The sequence below is a fragment of the Enhydra lutris genome, unplaced genomic scaffold, assembly GCF_002288905.1.
Source record: "Enhydra lutris kenyoni isolate GAN:26980312 unplaced genomic scaffold, ASM228890v2 scaffoldscaffold39, whole genome shotgun sequence".
NCBI lineage: Eukaryota > Metazoa > Chordata > Mammalia > Carnivora > Mustelidae > Enhydra > Enhydra lutris.
The window spans coordinates 9,979,647-9,991,875 of record NW_019154123.1 but is presented as its reverse complement, the minus strand read 5'-3'; the positions used below and the strand labels follow the sequence as shown (position 1 = coordinate 9,991,875).

General features: G+C 37.6%; 1 protein-coding gene across 1 annotated transcript in view; it reads left to right on the top strand.

Annotated features, from left to right (window-relative positions):
• Positions 1–375: 375 nt before the first annotated feature.
• LOC111155055 (potassium voltage-gated channel subfamily H member 8) overlaps positions 376–12,229 on the top strand; it is a 388,581-nt gene continuing 376,727 nt past the window's right edge. The window contains exon 1 of the mRNA XM_022515084.1: positions 376–451. Coding sequence (XP_022370792.1) covers positions 376–451 — 76 coding nt within the window. The remainder of the gene's footprint in view (positions 452–12,229) is intronic.

Genomic DNA, 12,229 nt, shown 5'->3' with positions numbered 1-12,229 from the left:
TCTTCCCGGGGGGGCGGGGTGGGGGGCGAGGCTGAGCTCGGCGGGAACCGCCGCCCGCGGAGGGACGGTGAGAGGGGGGTGGGGTTCGGCAGCTGGCGGAGGTGGAGGGGGCAGGAGAGAGAGCCTGCGCCCGGCTGAGCCTGGAGGTGCGGGGCGGGCTCGCCAAGCGCTCGCCGAGAGGCTCCAGCCAGAGCAGCGGCGGCTGGAACGCGCTCCCCCTCTCCTTCCATCCTCCTCCCCCTGATCAGCCACAGCACCGCGCCAGGTCCCCCTCTGCTGCCGTCAGCGCGCTCCCCTTCTCCATTCTTGGCGCTTTCCTCTTGAGCCATCCTTCTGGACAAACTTTGATGGAGAATTTCACACCACGCTGGAAAAATGCCGGTTATGAAAGGATTACTGGCGCCCCAGAACACCTTCCTCGACACCATCGCCACCCGTTTTGACGGAACACGTAAGTCTTGCACTTCGACGAGTTGCATGGTATTTTCCGAGAATGATTTTTCACGTATAAATTACTTTCCCTCCCAACCTTCTTTTTTTCCACCAGCGGAGTGAAATTCGTTCCGTTTTTGCAAAGGTGTCTTTTGTGCGGAGAAATTTCCTTCCACCCAAGGTTCAGCGTAGTATTAACACTTTGGATTGGTGTAGTTGGTCCCCTTGACTTCCTGGGTTGGTGAAAGCTAGAAAAGAGCCTGAAGAAAGACTGACGCCCGTGTTGTGTGGGACCCGTATTTCGGTATCTCCTTATGAAATTTTTAAAAATTAATTTTATGAGGTGAAAGTGGGAATGTCCATGTTAGTGAATTGCCACCTTATCTTACTAGAGTTTCAAAGCTGTCTAGATTATAGGGTGAGTTTGGAATGTTATTCTTCTATGGAGCATCCTTCCTTGAGGTCTTTCGGATTGCTATGATTTCCCATCAGAGTTTAAGAAATGCAAACTAGAATCAGGGTTGCCAAGTGTAAGCTTTCTGTAGAATTCTAAGCGTTGCGAGTTTGTCAGAAAATTAATTCCTGCTATTAGCTAGAACAGTGTACCTCTCAATCCTGAAATTATCCTGACACCCTAGGAGAGACTGATGGGGAGGAAGAGCTGGGCATTATAAAGGCTGATCATATGAGAAAGTTTGGACATTTTTTTTTGAGGGCGACTATTATTGGACGTTTAGCTTGTTTCAGTTATAGTTGAAAACGAGGATATGGTGTTGTGTGGATGCTTGGAGATTGTTCATGATCACCTACAAGTTGTTCTTTTTCAGGACCACGGTCAGGTCCCCGTTCCTTCCCAGGCTCCTCAAGCCTTTTTATGGGCCCGCTGGTCTTCCCAACAGGCTCAGGAGTATGTACTTCCCCCACTAACAAATGCTCTTGGTTGGTTTCACTATGAACATCCCCACCTTCCTCCTAGCTTATGTTGCTTCTGTGTGCTATCTTTCCTTTTTCTGCCTCTTACACAAAACTCAGGAACTCATTCTAAAGGCTTTTCTGTGGTTCAAGTATAATTATTTTTTACTATGATGGTATATTTCATGGAGCTGACATGAGAGAGCACATCTAATTCTATTTCTACTCCAGTAGTCTATATACACATTCCTGTTATGGTGGGAAGAAAGTCCTGGGCTTTGTGCTTTATGAATAGTTGGAGAAGTTTACATGGGAGGGAAGTGAAGAATTTACTTGATTTTGTTCAATGTTTATTTATCTATTTTTTCAATGTTTATTTTTGATGTCCACCCTACTCAGGGTAAAAGGTGTAAATATTCTTATGGTGTTTTTAACTTTTGCTTTAGCCATTCTCTCCCCTTTTATATTCTACATGTGTCAGACAGTATTGGTGAAGTGCAGTGCAATGTGTCTTCTTTGGATAATAAGAGAAAATATTGTAATAAAACTTATAGTCCCTGCCACTGCCATTACCTTCACCACCCGAACAGCACACAAAATCACCACTGCTTTCTTTAGGCATGTGGAAATGTGGGTACTACTAATTATTACCTTAGAAACTGGTTAGTTTCATGCATATGTTTCTTCTTGAAGTTGCGGATTTAAATCCCAAAGGTTCTCAACATGGATCCCAAAAGCATCTATTGAAAATGAGGTTATTGGTAAATGGTAGTTACTTATCTCATCGTCATTCACTACACTTTGCACTCCATTCAACTTTAAATCCCAGCACAGCTCTGAGAATTACTGCGGCAATATATTTAGATATCAGTTACTAATGAGCGGGGCTTTGGAGCATCAGAATGAGATACCTTTGTCTCTTTATGTCACTGTAACATTTGATGAGCAGAGGGCATGTAGGTGGGTGTACTAGTGAATAGCTCCCTTAAAAAAAAAAAAAACCTATAAACAAAAACCTAAGCATTAATGTTAATAAAATGGAAAATGAGAAATTTTAGATTCTTATTTGGGAAGACCATTATTACCTATGAGCATCTAGAAAACAGAAACCAAAAACAAAGACCAAAACCTAAAACTGCTGGAGAATATGCTTGGTCTGTGCTCTACAGGGTTTGGGGGATTCCTGTAGGGAACCACTTTGTATGAAATCAGTCTGAAAATCAGTGAAATAAATTGCAAAAGGAGGAGTAACATAAAGGTTTACTTTGGCAAGACTTTTTTGTTTGTTTTGTTTACAACATCTAATGAATACCCCTTATCCCAAAAAACTTCACTTTAGGAAAGAAGATTGTATTTTCCCATTTACTTCTTTTTTGAATTGCAGGATGACTTCAATAATCTGAAACTTAAAAAATACTTTAAAGAAATTTTTAGCTTCAGATTTTTCTGTATCTAGAATCATGGACATACCATTTCCCTGGCTAAGTATTTTATCTTATTGTGTTATCTTTTCTGTGTTTATAAAATTTTAAGTATAATTACTACCCTGAAACTCTTCCTATGATCATCCTTCTTCTCTTTATTTTTCTCTTGTGCAAGACAAAAGAGTTTGCAAGTTTTAAATTTGCCAAATTGCCACCTGCCCAAATAAAAACTCTATAGAAAGTGAATGATGTTATAATACTCAAAATGTAATATGTTTATTTGGTACATTGCCTTATTGTTAGTTATACTTTATATAGCCATCTTAGTTTCTTATTTTATTTTATATTGGGTACTCCTGATGAAAAAAATAAGAGAATGAACAGTAGCCCTGGTAAACCACCTTGCTAACTTAACCACCATGCAATGTTATTAGTCTTACTGACTTAATACTATAATGGAAAATATTCAAACTTAAAACATCATTCAAAATTTCTCCCAGGGAAAAAAACAAGTATACAACAATAAAATCTTATAAGATAATCTTCCTAATTTATCTGTTGAAATATTATCACAGGCAACATAAAAGAAGTTAATATATTTTATCACCTGATGACAATTTATTGTTTTATATAATAGTTATTCCTTTTAATATTTAAGAAGTGAGCTCTTTGTCAGGATTGAAGGATAATTGTGGACAATTAATTAGAATTTTTTTCATATCCAGTTTAATTTTTAAAAAATAATTGAAATAGAAATCTTTTTATATAAAACTACCCTAAAATACATTTACTTCTGAAATATGTTCTCCTGGTTTGTGTTTAATTGAAGTGCAATAAGACTAAGAAACTTGCAAACATTGAATATGTATGCCTTATTTAGGACAAAAAAGTAATGCCAATGAGTTTTTTTTAACTCCTCACATGTAGCCACACTTCTCACTGGAAACAATCTAAAACAGACAGACAGATAGACAACATTCACACACTAAGTGTTAACACCATGACCTGTATCTAGTTTACTTTTCCTACATGTTTTTTTAATATGTTTACTGTGTTAAAAAAAAAATCTTTTCTGAGTAGACTTTTGTGTTAAGCACATAAATATTCATTTGACCAAAATAAAGTATAGTAGAGAACATATAAGTATATATTTTTCAAAATAGTTTTTAGTATAAATATTTGTCATGGGATACCATTTGAGAAAAATACTTTTTTTTTCTTTTTTTGAGGATATAAAGCATTCAAAGGGAAGTGTCCATTTTCAAACATAATGGTATATTAGCCTACATTTTCATAGGTGTGTATTTGGCTACATTTTCCAGTCCTATCACAATTTGGTCAGTGCTTCTCCTTTGGGATTAGTGAGACAAGATTTTAAGCTTTAAAGGAAGTTTGTAACCCAATGGACTCTATCAAGGAGATTCCAGTCAAAGTATTCAGAATAACAGTAGCTTAGACACTCATTCATATTTGCATATATTTTATGTACTCCTGTATAGCCTGTTTAAAATGGTCCAAGGAAATTTGTTAAAATTGAAATACTTCCTTTACAGGGGCAACTGCAGTGGTTTCTTTTCATCTTTCCTTTCTTCTTTTTTCCCCATCTTTCCTTTCTTGCTTTCATCAAGGAACATAGAGCTCTCAACATTACAGTCTTAGAGAGAAGGGTTATGAACCCAGTGCTGTAGGAAGGGAAAAGAATAAGGTGGGACACTGGAGATCTTCCTAAGTCTTTGCTGGGTTGTAGTTTGGAGAATACCAGCAAAGGCATTTAGCCAGTAAAAAAGAATGAGCTCCATTATGTATGGGTCTGTCTATAAAAGGCTATTACATGAAAACATGCAAGGAAATAGCTAGCATTCTAGAGATATCTCTCCCCAAATAGAAGTTTATAAAGAGTCTTTAAGAATTTTTTTATATGCTAGTCGTAGTCTCTTTTATTCTTATTGCTCATGTTTAGGGAGATAGTTCCTTATCAGTTTTCTTTTTCTCTGTAGTAAATTACCACAAACTTTGTGGCTTCTTATCTTACATTTTCTGTAGGCCAGACATCAAGGCAAGGGTTAAGTCGGTCTTCTGCTTAGGGTCTCACAAGGCTGTAAATAAGTCCTTAGCTGGGGCTATAGGCCCTCTTCCAAGGTCATGTAGTTGTTAGCAGAATTTAATTCCTGCAGTTTGTGATTGAGGTCTCTATTGTCTTGCTGTCAGCCAAGGACTTTTCTCAGCAACCAGCAGTTGCCCTCAGGTTGTGGCCACAGGTCCTCTCATTAGCCCTCTCACAACCTATGGTTTGCCTCTTCCAGAGAGGAAGGAGCATCTCTCTTTTAAGAGTTTGCCTAAGTCAGGGGCAGCCAGGATAATCTCCGTTTTGATTAACTCACCATCAACTGATTATGGATTTTTTTTTTTTTAAAGATTTTATTTATTTATTTGACAGAGATCACAAGTAGGCAGAGAGGCAGGCAGAGAGAGGAAGGGAAGCAGGCTCCCTGCGGAGCAGAGAGCCCTATGCGGGGCTAGATCCCAGGTCCCTGGGATCATGACCTGAGCCGAAGGCAGAGGCTTTAACCCACTGAGCCACCCAGGCGCCCCAACTGATTATGGATCTTAATCACATCTCTAAAATCATCTGTTCTGCCTATAGGCAAGAGAAAGGGATTAGACAAAGTGTATACACAAGCAGTTGGGAATCTTGGGGGTCATCTTGAAACTCTGTGTATACAGTTGCTATGCACTGTTGTATTATTATACAAAACCAGATGTTCTCACATTTGTTCTTCTAAAGAGTAGATTTATTAAACACACTCTGAAATTCTGTATGCATGAAACCCTCCTGAGTTTACGTCTGGAATCTTAGTGAATATAAGGCCCAACTTACTGGAGGGAGTAAGTTGGTTCTCATCTTGCTTCACATCTGGAGATGGCACATCAGTATGACTAGTCTCGTTCATTTTAGTCAGCCGTCCTGAGAGACTCTTAATTTCTGGTCTAGAAGTAATGTGGGAGCTGTTGGATTGTTTTCAGAGTATTAATCCCAGTCTCTTAACAGGGTGCTCCCCATGTATAGATAATGAGAGGGAATGGGAGAAAGAGGGGAGAAGAAAGAAGAGGGAGGAGGGAATTATTTATTCTCATTCTTTGACTTTGTAGATGAATTCTTTACACTGCAAAGGGTTTATCACAGTGGTTCTCATAACTTCTATGCAATGAACAAAGCGTCTGATTTATAAGAATTGGATTTATGTCTTTATCAGACATATGTTTTGTTTCTTTTGATGAGTGAAATACGCAAATAATAAGAAAAGTTCTATTATGTAGTCTTTAAAATACTTGATAATTTTGTTTTGACATCATTATATATAGGAAAATTGATAGCTAATGTGTTAAAAATGGAAGTTATGCTCATAATATATTTTTCCTAGGCTCTGGCTTGTAGTATCACCTGTAGACCAAAGGCCATGGCATGAACCCTCTTCTAACATGAGAAATACATTGAAGATCCTGAGTTACTAGTTTCTGGAATATCCTAGACTCAATGTACTTCTAGAATGATACAGTCCCCCTGATGAAATCTCTTCCTTATTCATCAATAATCAGTCAGTCATTTCTTCAACAGTATTTAATCAACACTGTCTATATACAAAGCCATTATGCTAGGATCTTTGGAATAAATCAGGCTTGCCCTTTTCTCAAAGAAGATGACAAATGTATGCAAAAATTAGTATAGGTTGGAAAGGGATAAGAATATTTAGGAAATACAGGCAAAAGGCTGTGCAAATCTGGACGAGACAGGAATAATTTCGGTGGGTGAATGATCTGGGAGGGTTTTATATAATGAATGGTTTCTGGGTGGGAATGATTGGCTCATATATGATAAGGGCAAAGATGATATCTGTTTACTCTGCTAATTTGTGTTGCATTGTCATTGAAGCTAAAAGAGGGGCCTCTTTAAGTATTTTAGAGGGCGTGAATGGCAAAAGGTAGAGGCAAGAGGAGAATGGGAAGTCAGTTAGGTGGGACATGGAATGTCTTTAAAGTCAGAGTACATAGTCTTAGTAAGCCATTGGAGGTAGTGGATTCACATCTTTGTAAGAGAGTATGGTGCCGTCTGTGCCTGGAAACTCTCAACCTTTCCATATTCCACAGGCTGACGTGTAATGCAAGAGAAGTGCCCACCCTGACACCTAGGAAGTTTCTTCTTACTTTCTCTTCTAAAAATGCTTTTACACTTTGACAAGGGTCCCAGAGAATGCAGTGGATTGATGTGTTCTTCATTTTCTTACAAATGTCTGCTTTACCCAGGGAGCTAACTTTTATCTCTTAGGAAAGGGAGAGATTGATTTCTGACCGTACAGCTGAGTACGCTTCTCCCCCAGGGCTGTGTTATACTATAAAACTGTGCCTGTGGAGAAGAAAAAGAATAGAGGGTGTGCTAACACTCAGTCCTAGTGAAGATGACTGGAGAAATGCCAACAATAAAAGGTACAGAATTGCAATCACTGCAGAGATAGTAGGGTTCACCCTGGCAATGTATATTTGCTGAGATAGTCTAAATACTAAGTTTTAAATCCATTTTGGTTTAGCAGAGCCTACAAACAAAAAAGATGAGACTTCAACTTTACCTGTGACATAGTTCATATTTAGCAACTGGAGCAACTGAAGAGCTTTCTCAGTAATTCAAACAGTCAAATATAATTCTTGGGTTATAAATTCCCCGGAAGGTATATTTTGGTTTTCCTTCATAGCCATTAATGCACTATCCCTTAAACCCTTCAAAATTCACATGTCCCCAAATGAACTAGTAATCTTTCCTAGCCTATGAAACTTATTTGTCTTCTTATGTTTTCTGGCTCCATTATTGGCATCACCACCCACCCATTTTTCCAAGCTAGAAATCTGAGTTGCCCTCGACTGCCCACACATCTAATTGGTTATCAGGTCTTTGAGATTTTCCTTTAGAAATGCCCTAATTTGACTCCTCACCTCCTGTTCCTTGCTTCTTTTAGTTTAGTTCCTCTGTTTCTTGCCTACACAGTTGTAACCTTACTCTCACTGGATCCCTGTGACCACCGGCCTTTATCCTGCTTACTCCCCACCCTTCCGCCTAAGTCATCCCTAGAGTGATTTCCGATAAAAGCTGTATGATTTAATCATTTAACTCTCCTATTTAAAGCCACCCATCAGTTCCCTGCTACCTCTTGGAGAATGTCCAAAGTCCTTAGTGTCATATGACCCCAAGATGATTCTGCAGAATCTTTTCAAACCATTGTCTCCCAGACTGCAGACATACTCACCCTGAATCCCCTGCTCGTTCTGGTCTCCGGGCCTCTGCCGGTCACTTGACAAGCAAGACGCTTTATTTTCTTCAAGAGCCATCTTGAGGGTTGCCTTGTATCTAAACTTTTTCTGTGACGCTCCAAGTCGAATTGGGTGCCATTTGTTCTCTGCTTCCACGTGATCTTGCCCACTCACTTCTGTTCTGATGATAGGCTTTCATATTTCAGCACTCAGTTCCTTCAAGTCCTGACTATGTCTTTATTCCTTTGAATCCCCCTTGCTCAGACTTAGCTTGGAACAAAGTCATTGCTCAGTAAGTGATTCTTTGCGTAAAAGAATTGCAAACTCCTTGAAGGCTAGGGTTGTGCAGTAATTGTCTTTATATCCCTTTCATGCTAACTGGTTTTCCTTTGATTCAGTATTATGTTGTTTAGCTTTAGTTTTGAAGCATAATTCTAGACTGGCTTCCAGTACCTCATTTTCACATGGTTCAAGTACTCATTTCTTTCATTAAAGTTTAATGATAATAGTGGCTACCATTTTGGGCATGTCTACATATATTCTGTATACCACACTGGTGCTTTATTTGTTCCTACACAACCCTACAGCCCAGCAAGGGGGAAAGCAGCCCCCCTTTTTGTTACAGATGACAAAACTCGAGCTCAGCATTTTTGTACGTTATCACACTAGCCTGTGATTTTTCTACTATAGCCTGTGATTTTTCTACTATATCATACTGCCTTTAAAATGTGTTTTTTATAGCAAGTATAAACAAACTAGGGCAATCTGTGGTATCATTTCTAGTTTCTAACTCTTGCAAAAAGGAATTTCTGCTTTAAAGTTTTTAGTCATTCTACTATATGCTGTTTTTTTTTTCTTTTGATATATTATGCTTTAAGTACTTGTCACTTAAAGAATGTTTTTAGATTGGTATTTAAGACTCATGTCTGGAACTACTTAATGCATTCACTGTGCAAAGCAGTTCTGCTCATCAAAGAAAATCTACTGTCCATTTTTTAAAATAATAAAGAAATCCATTTTCTTTGCGATTTTGGTTCTTTGAATTTGCTGATTTTATTTTATTTTTTTTTAAAGATTTTATTTATTTATTTGTCAGAGAGAGAGAGAGCACAGGCAGACAGAGTGTCAGAGGGAGAAGCAGGATCCCTGCAGAGCAAGGAGCCCAATGTGGGACTTGATCCCAAGACGCTGGGATCATGACCTGAGCCGAAGGCAGCCGCTTAACCAACTGAGCCACCCAGGCGTCCCTGAATTTGCTGATTTTAGAACCTGTGATTCTTTTATTGTCAGGCTAATCTCTCTATAGAAGATATTCTAATTCTCATAGCTATTATAGTGACATCATCTTGTGTTTTTACCTTGTTAGCATCTTACAGAAGAAATTCTTCTACCTATTTTGAGTCTGCTTTTATTGGGATAAATATATTCTCCACTATCAGGTATTGTTGACGCCTTTCAACAGAGATCATTTACCTCTTCTCTGCAAAGACTTTACAGGAAGAAATAAGTGTACCAAGCTCTCCAACTTGCAAATATAATCTAAAGCTCTTACTTTCTTTTCATGTTTTCCTTTGTTCTGTTAAGTCTTTTGGGTGGGCTTCCTTATTGTACTTGTCAGTCCAAATGAGGTTCTCATTCTAGTTATTGAACTAGAAGGATGTGAGACCAGAGAACTTATCAGACTTTCCATGTTTTTGTTTGATTTCCTAGAAAAAAGGATCCACATAAGATGTTCACATGTTATCGAAATACCAAATAAAAACACCCAGTTTGACAAGTAGACTTGCCCTTAATTGTGGTGTTCTGGTTATTCCTTCAGTGGAGAGAATAATGTAGAAGATAAAAGTGGGCATATTTTTGACCTTCATACCTAAATAAATGTTTCTATTATGATTCTATAAATGGTGGAAAAGATTGCATATCTTGGGACTGCAGCTTTTGTATTGTATTAATTTGGTACATCTTTGGTTACATTTCAGTCATATGAAAATGAGCTTGGTACCCTCTTTCAAACAATATGTGGATTCAGGCTTTAGGATAATAGAATTAATAATCACTGAGGACTCTTGTCCGTCTGTACAGTGCTCCATATTGTCTAGTGTATTTTCAGTTAAAAGAAACCAAAAGTTATAAAATTATTTGAAATGTAGTACTAGTAACTAATATTTGCATAACATTTCAGTATATTTGTTTTAATCCCATCACTTAAATTACTTTTGAATTTAAGATAAAAAGTGACTTCCTATTATAATTTTAAAATGTACATTTGTTTTCTGTAAGTGAAATTCAACATTGTTTAATATATTTAATGTCTACTCAATTTCCTTTTCTGGGTGTTGTTTGTCCGTATTCATTGCCCTTTATTAATTGGATTATTGGTATTCTCTATGAGCTTTTTAACATAGTAATAAAATGAATACATTTATTTATTTATTTATTTGACAAAGAGAGAGACAAGGAGAGAGGGAACACAAGCAGGGGGAGCAGGGGAGGGAGAAGCAGGCCTCCTGCTGAGCAAGGAGCCTGATGTGGGGCTGATTCCAGGGCCCTGGGATCATGACCTGAGTTGAAGGCGGATGCTTAAAGACTGCACCACCTAGGCCCCCTAAAATGAATACATTTTTAAACATTTTATGTATTTTTGTGAGAGAAAGAGAGTGAGCGAGTGAGTGAGAGAGAACAGGAGGGGGTGGTGAGCGGGGAGGGGCAGACAGAGAATCAGGGCTCCATCCCAGGACCCCAGAAGCATGACCTGAGCCAAGACAGCCGCTCAATTGATTGAGCCACCCAGGTGTCCCCAAAATGAATCTTTTATTAGTAAAGTGAATTGTATATGGTTTTGTTTCCAATTTTGGTCTTTTTATTTTTATATAGATGAATTAATCAGTTTTCCTTATTGTGTGTTTTGTGTCATGCTTAGAGAGGTATTATCTACACTAAACTTGTTTTTAAAAAATATCCTAAGTGCTTTACCATTTAATTTTGTACATTCAAATTTGTTCTCCTCCTTTAATAAGTTCTGCAATTTGAGCTATTGAATATGATGTAGGGATCAAAATTTATTCTTTTAATTTTTTTTTTTTAATATTTTATTTATTTATTTGACAGAGAGAGATCACAAGTAGACAGAGAGGCAAGCAGAGAGAGGGAGGGAAGCAGGCTCCCCGCCAAGCAGAGAGCCCGATGCGGGACTCGATCCCAGGACCCTGAGATCACGACCTGAGCCGAAGGCAGCGGCTTAACCCACTGAGCCACCCAGGCGCCCCAAAATTTATTCTTTTAGATGCCTATCCATTTTCCTAACATTATTCAGTAATTCATCTTTTCTATGCTTATTTGAGATGTCTAGTTTATCATTTTATATTCTGTATTCCTATGTGCATATAGATAATATTCTATAGCTCTATATGTAATTTTTCTATTTTATGACTTTCAATCTTACTACACTCATCTATCTTTTTCTTTACATTTGTACCACAGTTTTAATTATAGGAATTTTATGTTATGTGTTACAACTCTTATTTCAGGGCACCTGGGTAGCTCAGTTGTTAAGTGTCTGCCTTTGGCTCAGGTTGTGATTCCAGGGTCCTGGGATTGAGCCCTGGATTGGGCTGCCTGTTCAGTGGGAAAGCCTGCTTCCTTCTCTCCCATTCTCCCTGCTTCTATTCCTTCTCTTGCTGTCTCTTTCTCTGTCAAATAAATAAATAAAATCTTTAAAAATAAATAAAATAAGATAAAACTCTTATTTCACTATTTTTCCCAGAAACTTTTTACTTGACGAATAATACCTATTTGGAAGTCCCTATGAATTTAAGAACCAGATTATCTAGCTAAAAAAAAGTTGTTGGTATTTTTAATGTAATCTGTAGGAAACATGATATTTTTATGACATCAAAAATTTGTATCAAAAACTTGCTGTGTGTTTCTATCATTTATATCTTTTAAGGGGTTTTTCAATAAAGTTCTTGGACATTTCTTACTTATTTTATTCCTAGTTATTTCATCTTTGGAGTTCTATGTAAAATGGAGTCTTTCGTACAACCATTTTGTTTTTCTAATTCAGTTATGTTTGTTTATTTGAAGGCTATTGATTCCTATGTGAATACTATATATATATATATATATATATATATATATATATATATATATATATATATATATAT